This window comes from Megalobrama amblycephala, linkage group LG15 (assembly GCF_018812025.1).
Source record: "Megalobrama amblycephala isolate DHTTF-2021 linkage group LG15, ASM1881202v1, whole genome shotgun sequence".
NCBI lineage: Eukaryota > Metazoa > Chordata > Actinopteri > Cypriniformes > Xenocyprididae > Megalobrama > Megalobrama amblycephala.
In genome coordinates, this window is record NC_063058.1 from 21,388,364 (window position 1) to 21,410,537 (window position 22,174).

General features: G+C 37.7%; 1 protein-coding gene across 1 annotated transcript; it reads right to left on the reverse strand.

Annotated features, from left to right (window-relative positions):
- Positions 1–300: 300 nt before the first annotated feature.
- ticrr (TopBP1-interacting, checkpoint, and replication regulator) lies at positions 301–16,439 on the reverse strand. Its single transcript, XM_048158035.1, is given in 23 exon segments — positions 301–852; positions 1,679–1,792; positions 1,883–3,917; positions 4,021–4,148; positions 4,302–4,436; positions 4,524–4,582; positions 4,712–4,802; positions 4,899–5,036; positions 5,134–5,209; positions 6,925–7,012; positions 7,100–7,327; positions 7,419–7,501; positions 7,634–7,724; positions 7,848–7,948; positions 9,164–9,309; positions 9,491–9,682; positions 9,810–9,946; positions 11,549–11,693; positions 11,786–12,014; positions 12,587–12,813; positions 14,785–14,816; positions 14,818–15,035; positions 15,108–16,439. Coding segments are annotated over 23 exon segments (5,478 nt in total). The 5' UTR covers positions 15,798–16,439; the 3' UTR covers positions 301–757.
- Positions 16,440–22,174: the final 5,735 nt, after the last annotated feature.

The following is a 22,174-nucleotide window of genomic DNA, read 5'->3' on the forward strand; positions in this document are numbered from 1 at the left end:
CAATATCGAACGTTTGAAATCTGACTGGAAATCAGTCTGAAGCAAAATGAGCTCATCATACACTACGTGATTTTCTGTTCAATCTGTCGTCCAACTGGCCAAAATTTTTAGCAAATAGCAACAAAAAAACAACAACTTTTGTCTCAAGTCAAGTTGTGTATTCCAGCCTTATTGTAGCTCACAGGCCTATGACTCATGATCAGACATGGAAACAGAAGCAACACATTGTTTAGGCATCAACTAAATAATTTTGCAGTAGTTAACAAGTAGCTTTTGGGAAAAACAGCAGTCATGCATAGGTTTAAGATCAACAGTGTCTTTATTAAAATAATCTGTTTAACATTTACATTTATTTCACATTATGACAGATTGCAAATGAGCTGCCAAACTGTTAAAAAACATACTACATAAAAATCCACAGTACAATAAGCACAAATAAATAGAGCACTAACAAACAATTACAGTGAAAAATGCAAAAGAAAGAAATGTTTCCACCTTATTTTCACAATGAATGTTCAGACCAGTTTAAACTTCTGAGAGTTATACTGTACCTAACTGATGCCATATGTAACATTTGTATAATACATAAAGAGTACAAAATATACAATGTTGGGAAATGCATTATTATACAAGCAAACGAGAATCAAGTTCAGCTAAAACAGACAGACAATAAAACTTATATAAAAAAAAAAAAAGTGTTTCTTTTAGAAAATCAAAGAGTGTGAGATAAGACAAAGTACTTTTTGTAATAACAGTCTTAGTCTAGAAGTTTCTTTCGGCTGTAAGTCCTACTAGGTGTCCTTCGCCTTTTCGGCTGGCAAAGGGGAGAGATATCCAGCTCAGCCTTTGATCCTGTTGGGAGAAAGTATAAATCATGATGCCATTATTAACATAGATGCTTAAAACCTGATCTAATACGTCCCTCAATTGTGACAGGAATTGTTTTTATTTTTGCTAAATCTAAAAATAAGAAAAAAAGATTATAAAATCACAACAATTGAGATTAGGCTTGCTGCGACCTGTGTTCAGCTGCAACACCGGTTACGTAACTTGCCCGCCACGGCACCGTAATTTTGATTTTTAATATTAACAAAAATCAATTAGTTCAGTTAGAAAACAGACACTACAATTAAAAACTGAACGGATCTGCTCAATGCAGCATGAGCTGAACGAGAGTCACAGCACAGATCAGCAGCAGGAGTCAGATTTCATTCATCACGAGAGTGAGCTGACTGATGATTGCAGAAGATTTTTGGATTTTTGCAATATTTTGTATTTAAACCCATTTAAACCCCCCGCCCTCTCTGTGATACTGCTATTATCAGTGTTGTCACATGTCGATTAACCAGCGGGAAAACTTCCTCACGGTCACAACCCGTTGAGATTAAGAAAAATCTTGATCCAGATTTGAACTTTTGACACCTGGATAAGCACTAAAGCTCAATGTGATGATGCATATGCAATAAGCTTTCAGCCAGAGCTCAAACAAGAAAAAGGCTTAAAGAACATGCCTAACTTGACATAAAAATTGAGCTGAGGCAAAGTTTGGCAGTAGCCAAAAAAAAATCTCAGGAAAACACCAGCTGTGATCACAGCCTCATTCTCATTTGTGTCAGATTGAGTAAGGAGTCTACTCTGACTCAGGCCCATTATTCTAAATATATCTTGTTTGTCTTACCATTAAATTGCGATGCCTCATTGATTACAGCTGATTTCTTGTATAACAGAGGTGACTGAGTGAGAGCAAAGATTCCGCTGGCTGACACAGGTTTCTTTACTTTAGGGGTGTCCACTGCAAGACATTCAAGCGACAACGATTACAAACAAGTTACGGAAACAAGGAACATGCTATAGCCTAAATTGCACTTGAGTTTCACTGTACCCTTTATGCCCTTCCATGCGAACTGTTCAGACTTCATGGAGTCTCTAGCATCACACTCTTGAACCACAGTTTCGGTCCAGTCCATGCCTTCTGGTGAGCACTGATGGTCCATCACCTGGCTTGATCTCAAACCCAGTTTTCTTTGACTGACTGGGGTGTTCAGTGACTCCTTGAGTTCTTCCACTCCTTGAATACGGAAAACCCCTTCAAGTTCTGGGTCCTCCAATACCCCAGGCTTTTCTAGGAGAGGAACCCCTTTGATGACCTGCTCTTTGCTCCCGCAAGTCTCGATTCGAGCCCTTTTCTTACGAGGCCAACTATTGAGGTTCTCTGGGGTTGACCATCCTCTGCTTTGAGGAGATGGAGTCAGTGGGGACGCCAAAGGGGACTGGCTACTTGCCGGATACCGCGTGGGAGTAATCGACTGACATATGTATGTCTGTACACCCTTTCCAGGTGTACCTTTGGCAGGGGTTCCTCGACTGCAGAGTGATGGAGATATGCAGCCAGGATGTCTAGAACATTGAGCAAGAGGGCTGTCAACTTGTGGCGCCTTCACATTTGACATGTTACGGTGCACAAGATGTGTGGCCATGCCTTTGGTGGCACTACTAGGTGCATCACCTGCATTGAAAGAATCTGTCCGTCTTAACTTTAGTTTAGGCAGACCTGATGCCTGCATTTCCATCTCCACTTCATAAGTAAGTGGTTGAGCAGTGGACTTTTCACATGCAGGAGTTCGCCTTGTTCTTGGGGTGGAAATCTTTGGTGTTCCTGAGGGATATCCAAGACGTGCTTCTGCTTCTCGTTGGCGCCGGTCTGGAGTTTGACGGAAGCCATAGCTTCGACTTGCTGTTGTTGCGGACGGGGTGGCTTGTTTGCCCTCAAATTCAAAAACCTCTGAGGATATAGAGGGTTTTCTTGAGAAAGCGATGTTCATCTTAATGCCCCCTATGAGCTGGGTCTTCACCACTGAGGCCTCCGATATATCGATGCTTTCATCATCTGTGGTAACGCTGAATTCAGAGCAATCAAACTGCTGGGAGTCAGAAGATGATGCCTCTTCTCTTTTTCCATGGTTTGTCTCAATTTGGGCAATTTCTTTATCCTCCTGTGGACATTTTCCCTCTTTATTGAAGGATGAACTGCTTTGATGGCTGATACCTGATCTAGAAAGACCAAGGGATGGTGATGCACTTAATTTTTCTACAGCCACAATCAGAACTTTATAAGGTGAAGGGCTAGTACTTGCAATGGTTCTTAACTTGTTAGAAGTTGACACAGAGTCTTTAACAGGAGTCCTACCAGAGCGAGTGCACATCCTGTGTGCTGGGCTGGGGCTTTTTATTGGCGTTTGTATATTTGGTTTCATTGGTGAAATGGAGAAACAAACTGGCCCGGAATCGGACTGTTGCACGTCAACGGAGGCAAGTTCACCAGATTCTTCAGTAATCTTGCAAGGTAAGCTTAGTGTTCTCCTCATCTTTCCTGATCTCGTAATGGACTGAGATGTTTCTAAATCAAGATTTCCAGGAAGTTCAAGTGTCCTAGGCATCATTCCAGAAGATGCCTTGGATTTCCTTTGGGGCACCTTGTCAGGTGTTTTAAAAACAGTTCTTTCCTCTGGGCTGCAATTCTTGCCAGGTGTAATCAGCCTTGGTGAGTATCTTTTTGTAAACATCGGAGACTCTGGCACATTGATTGGGTTTTCTGACAGGTGTTTCCGTGGAGATGGAGACCATGTCACACTCTTTTTTGGCGTTCTACAGCTTGGGCTCCTCAGCCAAGCACCATTTGGAGAAACACAATCCAAGAGGCTTTTCATTGGAGTCTTGAGTATCCCCTTCAGAGGGCTTTTCTTAGGCGTCTCTACCCCTAAACTTTTCGCAACAGGCGAGCAAAAGGGACTCCCTCGCAGAGTCATCCCATTTTCCCCAACTGTCTGGCTTGGAGTTCTTGGGGACCGAGGGGTTTTGCACTCAACAGCACATCCTACAAGATCAGATCTTAACTTCTGTGGAGTTTTATTTTGACTCTGAAAAACAAATGGATCTTATTAATGCAAAGGAGATGAACAATACGAATACCTTTAGTATTCCATATTATTTTAATCAACTGCAAACCAAAAGGGATATTACCTCAAAAACTGTAGAGCTGCCTTGATCTTCTGAAGAGGATGCTGTAGTGTGTCGTAGACGACCAGGGGACTGGGTAGCACCAAAAAGAAGCCGAACTGGCGACCTAACAGAACTAACATCAAATCCACCTGCAAAATGTAGACAAGGCTACTTTGAGAATGCCACAGCATACAACTTAACAGCATGTTAAAAAACTACACATTGCCTCAGAGAAAACATTTTATGACCAGTAGCTTAATGAAGTGTGGTCTATTTTAACTGTGTAAAAATTGCCTGCTCACCTTTGCCCTCAGAGTGGCAGAGTTGAGAAGAGGAGATGGCGCGGTCCAGGTTTCGGGAACGTGGCTGTGAGCTTGAATAAAACACGCTGGAATGTCTCCTGGTAAGGCTCTTAATTCTTGGGCTCCTCCTCAAATCTAAGAACAAATGATTTATTAGAGCACCTTTTATTAGTAAGTGGTCATTCTATGTTTGATATTATGGCAAAATCTTAAGACACCAACCAGCAGCTGGTTTGACAGGAGACTCCTCAATAATGCACACATCAGATTCTCCAGATCTCCTGTGACAAAGAGGGCAACAGAAACACAGAAAAGGTAAATTCCAAATCTAGATACTTCTCATACAAGTGACAGGTAACATTGAACAAATATAGTGACAACTTAAAATAACTGTAGGTCATACAACTCACCTGCCAGTCCTTTGCCGGTGAAGTAAGCGATTGGATACCTGCTTATGCAGTGGTGTCTCAGACACTTTCTTTGTCAGAAGAGTGTGCCGTTCTGAAATTAAAAGGTTTTAAGATTCAAGTTTACACACTACAGTAGTGATTTATGAAGAAAAAAAAAAAAAAAATCTCTCACTATAAAAAAAATTACCATCATCTTCCACATTTGAACGCTTGCGTTTCTTTAGTCCCTCTACTGCTGAGACAGACTGGCTTCGTGGCATTTTGGACGACTTTGAGGGCGATACAGTTACTTGGTTGAAGAGATTTCTCCTTACCTTTGTTACCTCTGTGAACAAAAAAGGTACAACAACAGATCACAACAACTTTTTAAAGCAGTTTGGCCATAGGACAGCATGAAGATTAAAATGGGAAGAGCCAATTACCTTGAACTGCTTGCTTTGGTGGTGGTGGTTCTTCCACAGCAGGCTTTTCTACAGGGACACTGAGTTTTGGCTTTGCCTGAAATTCCCAGAATAGGTACTTTAGTGTTTTGGTTCTTCTCACTAGGGACGTCAACTTACACAAATTCCCATGATTGGTCATTATTTAAATTATTGATCAATTATTCGTTAACCATAAAACTGCAAGATCGGCATGACAGTGCCACTCAAAACACCAGCTTTCCTGAATGAAAAGCTCTAATAGGATAGTACAGGATGGTGAAATGAATCTATGTGATTTATATATTTATAATGAATATATAAAAGAATAATTGATGACTGGTTTATTAGAAAAAATAATGAACACCCGAGGTGGTGATGCAGCCATGATGCGAAGTGGATTCATCAGACCGGAATCAATTATTCTGCTTATACTGCGGTAACCACACCTCAAGACAGTGTTCAGCTGTTTTATTTAAAGACATTTGTCAGGTTTTGCTCTGGTGTGTACAGTATAACTAATTTATTATGCATCTCCCTCTATTGCTAATTACAAAATGTTTTAAAATTTTAGAGCTTGTAAGAAAGGCTTGAACCATTTATATACAAATGCAATTATTAGAGAGATTGATTGATTGATTAGTTTAAATGTGTGTACATTAATGTGTAAATCTGTGTGTCTCTCAACACTGTAAGTTTAACTGCTTCAAAAACATGTCGTTTTGCAGATGCGAAGGTATTTGATTCATGAAGTCACTGACAACAAGATTCTATACGCGTCTATGTTTCCATGTCTCTATACTGTAGCTGTGAGTGTTAACAACCTGCTTGCCGTCTACTTGTTCGTTTGCATGTCATATTATCCTATTATTCATACTGCCTCAATAATAATTAATGTAAAAGTTTTAATTGCTTTATTTTATTTCCAGGCACATAGAAAACCTCTCTGTAGATGCAAAGAATGTTCATTAAAGATATTGTGCATTCTTGTATCAAGTATCAAGTGCATTTTGCACATTATTTTTTTATACAACATTATTTGTTTTTGAGCCAGTAAATGTAAAATCTGGTGTATCATTTATGTTTTTCAAATAAAACATTGTATTTTCAATATATATTTTTAAAAGAATTATTTATAAATAAACAGCTAACTAAGACATTAATCATTTTCCTTCATTTATAAATGATCTTCCTGGTTAGTTCTTAATATATTTATATTTTGGTATCAATTTTTATATTTTTGCACTATAATAATTTAATTCAATTGCAAAACAGACTGGATTCTTTTTTAAATAAAACTTTATTTTGCATGAACACAGGCTGTATTTTGCCCATGATGGAGGGGCCCCATAACGCTACAGCCTAGTTGGTTACGTTTTATTTTACAGTACGTGTACTTACCCAAGAAAATACTGGTAATATAAGGTAACTTAATGGGTTAAGGGTAGGTTTAGGGGTAGGGTCAGGGTTACTACCTAGTTATTGCCCAGTTATTATAATTGCTATAACAAGTACATAGTACGCACATGCAGAACAGGACTGTAAAATAAAGTGTTACCACCTAGTTTAGCTTAATTTAAAAGTTTTGAGGTGCCGGCATGCACCTCAAAACTATGCACTCGGCCTTGCTTAACTCAACCACCTGATAAGTTGTTTTACCAATTAAATTATCAACAACAATTAATCAATCATTGATTAACCGTTAGCACCCCTACTTCTGACTTAAGAAATTCTCATTACAAGGAACAGGTCAGAAAATAATACCATAAAAGCAACAGGGAAAATAAAGCTCACCAGGCGTGTGGACTTTCTTGGCATTTCTATCTGTCGAAGTGCTTGAGGAGCCTCAGTCATGCTTTTGTGGCGTGTGATCATGTTCTGTCTGCAAAAACAAGAGAAAAGGGTTTATATGTTCACTTACATACAAAGCACTTAATATAAATCACAAACTGTTTTCTATGACAATCACCTCCTCTTCTTAGCAGAGCGATTGCGGAGTTCCTCCAGATGATCTCCAACACTGGATACATTGCTCTGTGTGGCAGAGAAAGGTGAGGAACTGACAGACACACTGTCCTTAGCCAAAGACTCATCACTGAAGAAGTCAGAAGGCAGGACGGCAACGAGCGCCTCGGGCAACTGAGTCCCTAAACTGTGGTACACATCTGCCAGGACCTTAGGGATGCTGTTCAGGTACCTGGGAGATATCATATCAGAGGATCATCACATCTCATGAATTGTATTCAATTTGCATTTTCATTAAAATTCCTGAATCTCTAATAACTTACACTGGCAGAACTTCATCCTGCATAAACTTGGATAAGTAGACAGCATCTTTACTCCGGGAGATAATCCGGAACATATCAGCCACCTTAATCCAACATGAAAGGAAAATAAAATCAATCAAGTAAGAAATTTAACACCTACAAACTATACAAGATTTCTACACACAAGTCCATAATGACTTTGATGCATAGTTAATAAAGGTTTACTGTCTCCTTACATCCTCCACTCTTTGTTCAACAACCTCCTCGTTGTCTTGTTGTTCTGGTTGTCTGCACAACTCAAGTCTGAGAACTGCTTGCAGCTGGCATCTGTATGAAGATTAATGTTTTGTAGTCATAAGTCTACTACCTGGACTTTATCTGTATGAAGGTATGGTTCAAGATTACTGTTCTGCCATCTGCACATTGATTCGTTTTTGTCTGAATACTTACTCCCTGATTTTACTTTCTTCATCTGAAGAATTTCCATAAAGCTGACGAATAGACTGACAGGATTTTAACAGATGCTTCTGCACCAAATCCAAGAATGAAACCTGCTGAGAAATGGTTGGAGAAATGTAAAGTTCAATGAAAATTTTTATAAAGTCACTTTTTCCTCATGAAAGTTCATTACTGTCTTTGCCAAACAAACAAAAAACATTCCAGTTGCACATTTCCTGAATGATTACATGACTTCACCAAACTAGCATAACACAATAAACCACCATATCAACAACATACAACTCATAGAAGCATATGAAGAGTTTGGTTCCAAAACGCGATAAACGCCATTTTCAAAAAAATCGAGTTTCCGCCAAAATCAGTATTGTATCTGGTCGGTATTGAAAAGTCATTTATTAATTTTGCGCAAAATGCGATATCCGTCGTGTTATTCTGTCATGTTCCCTCCCTTTCTTTCCAAAATGCGACAAACGCCAGTCTCCTTTTTCTCCAAAACGCGATATATCCTCTCTCAACCAATCACAGCGCACCATTCCACCCACTGTAAACATTGAAGGCTTTTTAAAAAGCCGATTTTAATAACAATGTACTTGGCAAATGTGTTTATTTAACAGTGCGGTGGCGCCAGATACTCTTTAATCGGTAATGAGAAAATAATTTATAACATTAACAAGATGACCCGTTGAATTCATTTTGGGAGCGACGGCTGAATGTATTTTTAGTAAAATGTCTGTACATAAGATAAATATTGGCAAAGTTTAGACTCTGTCATATATGTGTGAATCAACTTACTTTGTTGTGTATTTTCAATTTGAAAAATAACTTTTATATTGATGGATTAATTGCATTTTGAAAAAAAAGTATCATGGATTTATTGCATTTTGGGGAAAAAAAATAACATGTTTTTATAATAAACTTTTTAAAATCAAAATGTAGATTTGAACTTTTAATGTTTTTATAACCAAAAGATGCTATGTGAAAGTTTGAAACAGAAAATAGTGGTTTTCATCTTGCCACTTTCTTGGTAAAGAAAACACATTTTTACTCAAATTAATCAAAATGGAATTATTGCGTTTTGGAACCAAACTCTTCATATATATTTTAACATTTATTTTGACTCAACACAGGTAGTTTAACATTTCAGACTTCAAGTAAATGCAACATGATCTAATTCGACTAACATATTTTAGAAGGGCACAACAGTTCATTATACACATGCATGCAGTATATGAAGACCATGATTTGCAGTTGTCTGCAGCCAGACAACACAGCTGTGCGATTCTGACACAAATGTTCCTCTGACTCACCTCCACGTCAGTGTTAGTTTTGATGAATGCCTTTACAACTGAAAGCAAATCCTGGACCTGAGAAGGAACAGACACACATCTGTTCTCCACAGCTTTCTGATAAGTGAGTCCCAGGTGGGAGAGCAGCTCTTCCTCACTGCTGAAGTCTGTAAGAGAGTCCATAAATATCTTCATTAACATTTACCCAAGTTCTGAGGATTATATCCATTTATATATTTATCATAAATTTACAAAGTGTGATAAATTATTATAAAGCTTAAAAATACATATTTTTAAAAAACAAATCCAAACAAAGTTTTTTTTCCCTCCAATGAAATGACTACTCACACATGAGGCCAGGCTTGGTCCGATCCCCAGAGCATCTCTTGCTCCCTTTTTCAGTCCCTACAGCAGATCTAGCAGAGCTGCTATCAACCTGAGTCTTTTGAGCTTTCACATTCAAGCGAGCAAAATTCAGCATCTGTAGAGAGCGACTCATGGTCTTCATCTTCTGTCTTACTGGTGTGCATTGTGTACCTCCTGAAAAGAACAGATTAAGCCATTAATAACAATAATAAAAACAATGAATCTGTTAGTTGTTTATTCATGATATCTGCAACAAAATATTTAGTAAATACTCAATGCATCAAGCACCATTTGTCCTTACTTTTTTTGGACCTCAGGTTGCCACTTGATCCAGCTGTGCTGCTCTGATAAAGCTCTGAGAGACTGCTGGTGATCTCCTGCTGAGTATCTGAGTACTCCTCTTCCTGCTCCTCTTCCTCAGGAGCTGCATGCAGGAGCCTGAACATGTAAAACAGATCATTTAGTACTAGAATAAAAATAGACCATAACAGAAAACATTATGTGCCACTTTTTTAAATAGAAATTTTAAAGGGGTCATTGGATGCTTTTAATGTTTTGCTTTTCCTTGAGTGTGTAATGCATCCATTTATGCATGTATAAGCTCTGCATAGTCTTCCACAAAAAGGATTTATTTAAACAGAGAACACTGCTCCAGACCTGCCTTAAACACATTGATCCAGATATCAGTCCAAATATCACTTGCGTAGACATCTAAACATTCAGATTTATTTATAACACTGAGCAGTACAACCCAAAAGTTAACTTGTGCACAGCACATTTTACAGAGGATAACTTCCTGAACCTGGGACAGTTCAATGCCAGCTATATACAAAGACTACTTACTAGGGGTGAGACTACTAACGAGACGAGACACGAGATTGGGTTCACAAGAACGAGATTTTTTACTTAGTATCTTTAAGAAATCCTCAATGACAAAATTCATGACTAGAAAAACAGTCTGCAGGTGCATTTGAAATGTTTTAGATAATCATCTTGTAATGAATGTCATTTCAGTTCTACTTTCTGAGTACGAATTATCATATGCAGTACAAGAAAACAACTCTCAAGCACTGTAAAACGTTTTGCCACAAACTCAACTGGCATCTCTCCTTTCAAAATGCTGGGTATTGAAATCGCGTTTGAATGCGCGCTTTCGTTTTACTTTCGTGCATACTCTGAATAAGGAGTGGCGGTGCTGCGTGCACATTCTACAAGATAAGACGTTAGTCAGACGCTTAGGCTCTATTGTGTAACAAGTCCTCCACCATAGTCTTGTCAGTCATCTCATCACGTGATCAGTGAACTCTGAGTCCTGCTGCACTATATACGACTCTGCAGCTCGTGTTGGATGAACTGGTTGGAATTGAAGCTACCATTATCCAACTGAATTATCTGACTCGGGCTCAAACTGATACGGTAAAACTGACAAGATTGTTAACTGTGTGTTTACAGTTGCTTTAGAAGCCTTGGAAGCTGAAGCTCACGATTATGGTAAGGAGCATTTAATTTTCGACATGCCTGAAGTGTCTGGCCCATCACAATGCACTGGGTCAGCTGGCCAATCAGAGAAATCTAAAATTTTCAGAAGGGCGGGCTTTGTAGAAACCGGAACACAATCAGTGCATTTAAGACTGGGAATAGAGGTACAGCAATAATCTACAGTATGTGAAAAATAATGTTTTTGAACATTAAAGCATTATAACCTAATCCATTACACACAATAAACAAAATAATGAACTTTTAAAATAGCATCATCTGACCCCTTTAATGCCATATCAGCAGTTGAGGCTTTTTTCATGGCAAGAGTTGTGTTACATAGGAGTTGTATAAATACAGTAAAATAAAACCAAAAGACAGAGTACAACAGATTACACAAGATGCTTTAAATTTACATATGATAAAAATTCTAAAAAGTTCTCTGGAAGGATCTTATTAAACAAGACCTTAAGAGATCTTACTAAATAATATCATATATATAAAATAAAATGTGTGTAACTATATATGTGTTTACTTTACAAGTAAGAGTGAAAGATTCCAAACCTCATTGATTCCATTAAGTGGCAGCTGATTCCTGATTGGTCAGACAGAGGAAACCACCCCTCTACCACCTCATTTCTCCTTGAACAAGACCCTTGCTTGAGCTCTTGATCGGCCCAGTCAGGCACTGACGGCATCTTCACTTGATCTGGAAACCGCAAAAACATTATTTTAAAAACAGGATAAAAATCTTATGCACACTGCACAAATAAAACCAATTATTTCAGATAAAACAAACACCTGAGCAATCCTCATCCTCCATGATGTCATACATGACATTGAGAACACTGCTAACAACATCAGGTAAGTCACTGGAAAGGTCTGTAGTGTCCAAGGAAACAAGGTCTGCAGGCAGGAGCTGGTCTTCCCGAGTAACCAGAGGCTGAAGGACAGTAAGCTGAGCCGTGCAGGAGGAGAGCACCGACAGCACCGCTGAACACAACACACCTCCTTCACTCACTTCTGCTAGCTGTGTAAATAAAGTAGATATTACTGCACTTTATGCTAACAGCACCTGTCATGGACATAAAAATTTATCTTTGCACAATGTAAACACAGACTTGACAATGCAATAAAACACAACATGCATTACATTAAGTGTCCCCTATTACACTGAATGCTGTTTTTTTAGACTTAAAATAACATGCATCTAGAGTTGTCAAAAATACCAACTTCGGTACCAATCGGTACTGAAATTTTAAAAATGTGACGCTTTGAGTTAAGCGGATTCATAAACACCTCTGATTGGCCGTTGTATTCACATACTCATCAGATGTGTCTGTGATTGGCAGTCAGTACTTTTGACAACTCTATCTGTATCCTAAAATAATACTCCTAAAATAGCATGTATATTATACCATACTTATATATTTGTATACTAAACCACTTACACCATAAGCAAAAATGTTTATTAATCTAACTGTAGTTGTACGGGTGTGTATATATTACCCATTAAGCAACAGCACTGCATGTGACTCCAATCACATTTCAAAGCGGGAAGCATCCTATTATAAAACAGCATGACAGAATGGGTAATTTTACCATGGCGGATCCTCCAGTGGACAGCTCCTTTAAGTGCTGAAACACCTCCTGACCCAGTACAGCATCTGGGCACTGCAGTATCCAGCTTTCTGAGGCTGGACGTGAAAGGGAAATGGCGTCAAAGTCCTGCAGTACACCTCTGAGATTCACCTCCACAGGAACACGCAGAAACCTCTGCCTGCATGACACCGGCTCCAGCGTCACATTACAGGAACGCCTGTTCCCATCTGCCACAAAAAATGTAGGAATCACTGATAATTTTGTAAAATCAGGCAATAAAACAAGTTTAAAAGTAGTTAATTCATTAAAATAATAATAAAATTATTTTTACACACACACAAAACTTGATTTTTCGATACTGAAATATCTGTAACGTTTCCAATAGTCATTTTCCACGCAATAGATACACGATACCAGGTGCGCTCTCTCATTTCTCCGACAGCAAGATGACCCACAAACCCGACTCCCTTCACTCACTCGTTTCATTTGCTCCGGATGAATGTTGTTGGTGTTACAGGGCTTGAATTTCAGTATGGGATTGCAAGTAATGAGCAAATTTTACTCATTCCCGCAAATTTTGTGCTCACACCCATAGGGCGCGCATAAAGCCGCCTCTCAGTCCTTTTCGATGCTTATTGTGCTTAAACAGTCAAATACACACAAAACAATGTCAAAATGCCGGTCTTGGCGAGTGTTCACGTAAACAGAGTCGGTTATGTTTTAAGTGAACGTAAACAGTTGAGAAAGAAAATGCATGTGTAACAGTATAGTGGATCTGTGCGTCAGGTCTTAAAGTGACAGCTGCCTAATATACCTGCTGCCAAATTATGAGATAATGTTAAAAAAAATCTATATGACAGTTTTTCGCCATGGTATCAACGTCAAAATTGTGGCCAGAGAAAATGCTGAGTGGATAATAACTTTGGAAATCCACTAGCCACAGTGGCTGGTGAGCAAAAATGTCAAACCCTGCACACACACACACACACACACACACACACACAATTGTGGCCAAAAGTGATGTCCGGAGGGGATGTTTGTTTGATTAAACCATCAAAATATGAGGAAAATATTTAATATTTTGTAAATATTTTAAATATGAGGGAAGAACATAACCCTAAACTTGGTTAAGGTATTTATCTGAAAAATGCATAGAAAAACAAAAAGCTCACAGAAAAAAGCATTCACTGACTACAACAATCAGCATATTTTGTTGGAATATTTTTTGGTAATTGCGGTCACATTTGATCAATTTAATGTTTCCTTGCTGAATAAAACTTAAAGGATTAGTCCACTTTCAAATAACATTTTCCTGATAATTTACTCACCCCCATGTCATCCAAGAATAAACATCTTTCAGTCGAAAAGAAATTAAGGTTTTTGATGAAAACATTACAGGATTATTCTCCTTACAGTGGACTTCAATGGTCTCCAAAAGGTTGAAGGTCAAAATGATAGTTTCAGTGCAGCTTCAAACGATACCAGACGAGGAATAAGGGTCTTATCTAGCGAAACGATAAGTCATTTTCTAAAAAAATACAAATGTATATGCTTTATAAACACAAATGATTGCCTTGCAAGTGCTTCCACTTTCCGTATTCTTCAAAAAGCTTACGCTGTATGTCCTACACCTTCCGTATTCTATTTACGGAAAAAAATGGAACTGGCGCCGCGTTTGTTCCGTAAGTAGAATAAGGAAGGTGTAGGACATACAGCGCAAGCTTTTTGAAGAATACGGAAAGTGGAAGCACTTGCAAGGCAATCATTTGTGTTTATAAAGCATATTTACATTTGTATTTTTTTCTTTTTTGCCCTTTGAAGCTGCACTGAAACTGTAATTTTGACCTTGAACCGTTTGGAGGCCACTGAAGTCCACTATAAGGAGAATAATGTTTTCATCAAAAACCTTAATTTCTTTTCGACTGAAGAAAGAAAGACATGAATATCTTGGATGACATGGGGGTGAGTAAATTATCAGGAAAATTTTATTCAGAAGTGAACTAATCCTTTAATTAATAAAAAAATAAAAATAAAAATCTGACTGACCCTTTTGAACTGTAGTGTATAAACATACAATTAATAATTCATGTTAATAATATTATTAAATAATAATAAAAAAATACCATTTAATAATAATAACGCTAATCAAACAAGCAAAAAAATAAGTACAAAAAAAATGCACCAGTGACATTATTTACCTGCAATCCAGGAAAGCGATCCACTCAAAGGAGAAACACTTGTTGGTGCATTTTTCAGACAGCTGAAGGTAGCTATTGATGAAGTCTATAGGAAAGGCATCTAGTCCCAAAGCCAGTGAATGGTTTACACCAGGATGCTGGTCCATCAGTGGCAAACCAGAAGACAGCATGGGCACCACCCGTCCACCAACCTGCCCGAGAAGCTCTGCCAATGTGTCTGTGCCAGTGTAGTCCTCCACCGCATGATGAGCCTGGTTAAAAACCATATTGTAGTCAAAAACACTTAAATAAACAACAGGAACTCTATAAGAGCACCACCTTACCTTCAATACACCAGAATCAGCCCAATGAAGCACAACCTTGCGCTGCATAAGCATATCAATGAGACCTTTGGGCAGCACCTGCTCATGCATGTCTCTGTGATGTCTACTGTCTTCTCTACGGATGGACAGGTAGTCTTCCAACTCTGCTTTGGACCGTGGACATTCAGACACCACAAAAAGGACATTTCTATCAGGGTTTAACATGTCATAGTCCTGCAGAGGGATATTTCTGCCACTTCGACTGGACCTTCTTGGTCTCAGTGTCACCTTGGTGGGAGATGTGAGATCAGGTCTGTCCCACTGGAAGTCTAAGAGGATTTCTTTCAAGGCATTTTGGACACAACTAGCCGGGCTGGGTTTGAGTTTATGCGACTTTATCCGATTTCTGGGCGATTTTCCTTCTACACCGCTGAATTTGACGAGCAGCTCCTCTTCGAAATCACTGAACACCTTCTCCTGGAGTTCCTTGAAATCAGATCCTCGGTTTATAAGTGTTGCACTTTTCACAGTCCTCGAATGGAAGAATTTATACCCCCATCGCACTTTTTCCAGTCCATATTTGTGTCCCAAACTGAGCAGGACTCTTAGTATCCAGTGTTTGAGATGGTTTAGATAGGCACTAGTCGTGCTGTTGTTCTCCTCTGCTCGATAATCCACATCGATAGCAAAAACAACATTCTGAGAGGCCATTACTGCACTTATAAAGTACAATATTATCACAAATGTTACACGTACAGGCGTTCAAGATTAAAACATACGCGAAACGTGACTTCAAGTACTTTTAAATGTCAACAAACTCATTTGAACGCTAAACACGCAACATCTCACGAGCAGCTGTTGCGAACGAACTCACACGAACGTTATTTTTCTCAACACGAGTCATGATTCCTGTCGCTGTTGAGCTAAAACAACCCAAAACAGTTTGTAATGAACTACGTCTATCTAAAATAAACGGTTAAAAATAACGAAAAATATATAAAAACAGCATTTTGAAAGCATTGTTTTGTTAAACTTTAGAGTTTCCGTTAGCCATCGTTCTCTTCTCTGCCTCAAACTCTTCGCGCTTTAGAATTCGTTGAACGTCATTGGCTGGAGCAAACGAACTTTAAAAACGTCATTCGTTTCTCTTCACATGATTGGTACAGAGAGCTCCAGCAGTTAAAAAATGCAAAGACGTCAATCGTTTCTCGCTCCGTGATTGGTTCACAGTCAGGTCAATAAAAGGAGCTTCTTCTCGTGTGTAGTATGCAGTGCAGTATTCATGTGTTACTGGCATCTACTGGACTGAAGTCAGTTGAAAAGTGATTAAAAATGTGTGTTGGTTTTATTGTCATATTTAACAATATAAGCATCTGAACAACGTCAAAGAAAAACCCTCAAATGAGCAGGAAAACCGTAGCTTTATAAACTAATGTGTGTAACTAATGATGTAACCATATTATTTAGGCCTATTATTGTGGCTTATTAATGTATTGTCTGTTTTGTTATATTTATTCGTGTATATATATATATATATATATATATATATATATATATATATATATATATATATATTTTATTTATTTATTTTTATTTTTTAATGTAGGGGATTTTTTTTGCTATAGGGTTGTATATTCGGCGATATTGTGTGTGTAAAGTAGGCCTACTTTGAAACTGGTGCACATTAGGACTCAATATACAATTTAATGTTTTATTCAAAATAATACTGCTTTTAATTTCACTTTATGTCGCATGAAAATAAGAATAAAAAGATTAAAAGAGTAAGATAAGTTTTAAATAAAGATACTGTCCTCGAAGATGCATGTTCATTTCTTATTTTTAGCTAAATATGGTGAGTTGATGCCAGATTTTTTTATATGAACAGTATTCAAAAGGATCTTCTTCTCAATATTTCTCAGAAATGAGGCTTGTGTCTCCCCTCAGCACCTCAAATGATTGTATAATCAGGATGCAGAAACCATTTATGGGTTAAATTGAAGTTCTTATGTTTTTATCTTTGGAAGATCCAGACATTTGGCCACTTATTTTGTTGTCTGGACAGCATTAGTCATTGGGTCTGTTAAGGATAAAAACATAAAAGAGAACAAGTTGTGCCGACTAATGGCTCTTTGGCCTAGACGCACTGTTTAAAAAAACATATAACAAAGGAATGCTGTTGCTTTTATTATTTCTCCATCCACAAAACCAAAAGGGACAGCATTTGGCTTTACAATCCATCTGAATTAAACCAAAAATTGCCTTAACTTTAATGCATACTAGATTAATCAGGTCAGTGATTCTAATTTTGATGATTTTCATTGTGCACAGAATTTTCCCCTGCTCTCGCCAAGAGAATCTAACTTACAGGGTAAAAGGACAGGATAAAATAGGAAAGATTTTACATCCCAGCAAGCCATTGGAGAATAGATGTGTTTACTTTGGCAAAACTCTCAAACTAGGTTGTGTCAGAACACAAAATGGAAATGTCAGCAGAGCATTAAAAAGAAGTTCCTAGTCATAATCACAGACAGATGATGGTTTCTAATCAACATTTTCAACATTCTCACAAATATCCGAAACTTGACAGCATCGAAAACACCCCTGAATCTATCCAAAGCCGAATTAGGGCTCGTTCACACAGAACGAGACACGTGCAGTGGAATGGGGGAAAAACGCAAGGTCTCGAGACGCGTTTTTTAAAAGTTGAACTGATTGCATGACAACGATATGCTTAAGTTTTTTTAAGATTATAAGTTTTTCCTTTGAGTTTTCCGCGTACAGACGACACCATTGTCAAACGATCCCCATTCATACGAATCTGTGGCTAAAAACAGCTAAATGGCTAAAAACTCTGTATTCTGCCAGCAGGCCATTAGATGGCGATGATACACTATAGACTTTTTTTTCACAGATTCGCATTTTTGTGTTTACACAGAGACTGTTTTCAAAAACTTGCACTTTTAAAAAAGTTTTAAAAAGCCGTTTTAAAAAGTTTTCATTTTCAGGCCACCAAAGCGCTGTTGTCATGTAAATGAACGGCCAAAACACATAAAAAGTTTTACATTTTTAGTTGAAAACGGTGTTGTGTAAACGGCCGCTTAGGAAAAACTTAAGCATATCATTGTCATGTAAACATATCCTTTTTTGTTTTAAAACTGTGTTTTTAAATGAAAATGATCTTCGTCTACACTAGCATTTCCACAGCGTTACAGAAACAATCTCCGTTTACACTACACGGCCGAAAACGCATGTCACATGATCGTTCATGCACACTGGGCATGCACGTACAAGTGTAAAAAGTTTCCTCTTGCGCATGTAGGCAGCTGCAGTATTAAAATAAAAAAGCATTTTTTAACTCCACAATGGCTAAAAATGACAACAAAGCCAGCAAAGATCGCAGTTTACTCTCCATGTTTTTGTTTACACGTCAAGGGTACGCAGAGCAATGTTTTCAAACAAAGGGTACATTTACACGTCAATGATATGCTTAAAACAGAAAAGTTTTTCCTTTGAGTTTTCCGCATATAGACGACACCATTGTCAAACGATCCCCATTCATACGTATCTGTGAAAATGACTAAAAACGCTGTATTCTGCCGGCAGGCCATTAGATGGCGATGAAACACTATAGACTGAATACGTAATGCGCATGTGCTTGACGTCATCGTTTTCACAGATTGCCGTTTTTGTTGTTTACACTGAGACCGTTTTCAAAAACGCGCACTTTGAAACCCGTTTTCAGACCACCAAAACGCCATTGTCGTGTAAATGAACGGCAAAAACACATAAGAAGTTTTTAGTTGAAAACAGTGTCATGTAAACGGCCCATAAAACGGCGTCTGCAGTGTTTTTGAAAGTCTCAGTTTTCGAGGTTCGAAAACACCGGCGTAGTGTAAACGACAGGTGTAACCGTAGCAAAACCAATGTGTTTTAAAACAAAAACGCACTAGTGTAAACGAGGTCTTAGAACGGCGTCATGCGCGAGACACCGCAAAACAAAAGACGCAAGTCGCGAGCAACGGTCATACACGTGCTTTTAGAGCGGAAAAATGGAAGGGCGTTGTGTGAACGGCCCCTTACACAGCTGTTTAAATCTTAAAAATGAAATACAGCACCATATATCACGCTCACAGAATCGATCTATTTATTTCCCCTGACACATATATTAATAATTCTTTGCATGTCATCAATTGCCAACCGCCTCATTGATGGTTTGAGGAAATGAGAGTGTGTAAATAGGTTACCCTCTGCTCATTCAGTCTCCTTGTCTCCATCAGATCAATGAGAGAAACAGACAGACACTGGGAGAACAAGGGCAACACGGTGCTTCCAGTTATGTGCCGTTTGGTTCTAACCCAAAGCCCAAAGGGTTCTGCTTCGTGGCGTATGAGAATGTAGGTCAGGGATTCAGCAAACGAACACTTTTGCAGACAGAACACAGACAGCCTTGAACAGGCAACAACAGAACGAGAAGCAAAAGTCAGGTGAATAAGCAATACAATTTCCCCCAAGTCTGGCTTCTGATCTTCTGTCTAGTGCCATGAGGTAAAGATGGATCTAAGAGTTTCCAAAAAAGGGACAAATCCCTCATTTTCCTGAGCATTTATTCTTTTTTTGTCCATCAGCCCAACTTGTCACTAGCAATCCATTTAATAAACACCGGCTTGTAAACATGAGTCACTGTTTTCCTCTAATGATTCAGTCACGTTTCAAGCCCACTCACTTGAATTATTCCTGCTAGGTCAAGAGTGAAATAAACAGTCTTCATAGAACAGCATGACATACTTGTATTTTGTGTTTTGAAGAAGCAAACACGAAGCGGATGCATTGTAAAATACATTTTAATTTTGTTATAGGCTTGGAAGGAGTCTTTTAACCCTGGTGGTTTCCTTGACGCACTCCCTTTTCAGGAACATTTTCATCAGATCTTCATTCGGGAAGGAATAAACGATAAGAACAATCTGTTATATAACCTAGAACAGTGGGGCCAGTCCAAATGCCTGCTGGGAACATGATGTTTTTAATTGAAGGCTGTTTTTGTTCAGCGGACATTACACACTCAGCAGCGCTCCTGTGTTCAGATACATTTTCAGGGTCATATTTATATTTTAAAGTCCAAAAATGGCGTTAGTTCTGAAAATAAAGCTTCAGAAATAATGCATATTTACAAAGGGGTGTGTTTAGCTTGATGAAATAAGCAAGGCCTACATGTAAATGTACTGATTAAGAAAGAGAGAGAGAATGAATAGGAGGAGACAAGACGGTCTGGTGGAAATGAACATAAAGTTTGTTTTCCCAACAGTTCCAAAACATCATATTTCACTGACCTCACTATCACCATGACAACCACACCACACAAAGTAGGTTACTGAGGCGCTTCGCTACAGGAAGGGAAGATGAACAAGGATATTTCCTCTGAAGAAAATACAGTTAAAGGTGATTTAAATGTGTTTCTATATCCAGTTTAATATGCAGTGACAACTATGTGAGCCATTCATAGTATGATTTATCAACTGACACAGAAACATTAAAGTCACCATGAAATCAAAATGGACAAATCTTTTTTTTTTTTTTTAATGGAATATTGCAGTATTTATTATTATAAATGATTTATCTGTGCACATCATTATTTTTTAAAATTCATTTGCCCTCATAATCTTTAATCAAAATAACTTCCCCTCTCTCTTACAGCATAATCTCTTCTCTGATGATGTGTTTACTGGCACGAGGGCGGGGCAACCTGTCAATCACATGAGATCAACCAATAGTAAACCACAACCACCCAATCAATTCCACATGAAAAAAATCAAGTCCAGCCCCACATTTTTTCTTGTTCGAGAAGGATATACGTCACAGTAGGGAAGAAAAGACTATCGCAGCTTCTGTTTCATGCCGACTTTAAAGGAAAACTCCACTTTTTTTTGAAAATAGGCTCATTTTCCAACTCCCTTAGAGTTAAACAGTTGAGTTTTACCGTTTTCGAATCCATTCAGCCGATCTCCGGGTCTGGCGGTACCTAGGGTGACCATATTTTGATGACCGAAATCCAGGACACTCGCCCAGCAATGAGATACTCAAATGATACTCGAAGTTTACTCAAAGATGCCTTATAATTTCAGCACATTTAAAGTATGCCTCCTCTGTATGGATAGAAAATTGTTATAGGCCCAAAGACACAAATTCAGATAGGCTTCTCAGAGGTTACTCAACATGTTTTATTATGACAAGTTTCAAAAATAACGAAAGAAATAATGATAGAAATAATGTCTCTTCTGTATTAGAAAAATAAATAAATAATAAATAACTAAAAAAAATACCTCTGCTATATTAGCAATCCTACGGAAGAGGATTAGGGCCAAGCAATAATAAAAAATAAAACCATCTTGAGATTAAAGTTGTTAAATTTCGAGAAAAAAAGTCGAGATAAAATGTTGAGAATAAACTCATTAAATTACAAGAAAAAAGTTGTTAAATTTAAAGAAAAAAGTCGTTAAATTACGAAAAATAAGTCATTAAATTACAAGAAAAAAGTCGTTACATTTCAAGAAAAAGTTGTTAAATTACGAGAAAAAAGTCATTAAATTACAAGAAAAAAGTCGTTAAATTTCAAGAAAAAAGTCGTTAAATTATGAGAAAAATGTTAAATTTCGAGAAAAAAGTCGATAAAATGTTGAGAATAAACTCATTAAATTATGAGAATAAAGTCATTAAATTACTAGAGAAAAAACTCGTTAAATTTCGAGAAAAAAGTCTAAATAAAATGTTGAGAATAAAGTCATTAAATTACGAGAAAAAAGTCGTTACATTTCAAGAAAAAAGTCGTTAAATTACGAGAACAAATTTGTTAAATTATGAGAAAAATGTTAAATTTCGAGAAAAAAGTCGAAATAAAATGTTGAGAATAAAGTCATTAAATTACGAGAAAAAGTCGTCACATTTCAAGAACAAATTCTTTAAATTATGAGAAAAATGTTAAATTTCGAGAAAAAAGTCGATAAAATGTTGAGAATAAACTCATTAAATTATGAGAATAAAGTCGTTCAATTACGAGAAAAAAGTTGTTAAATTATGAGAACAAATTCGTAATT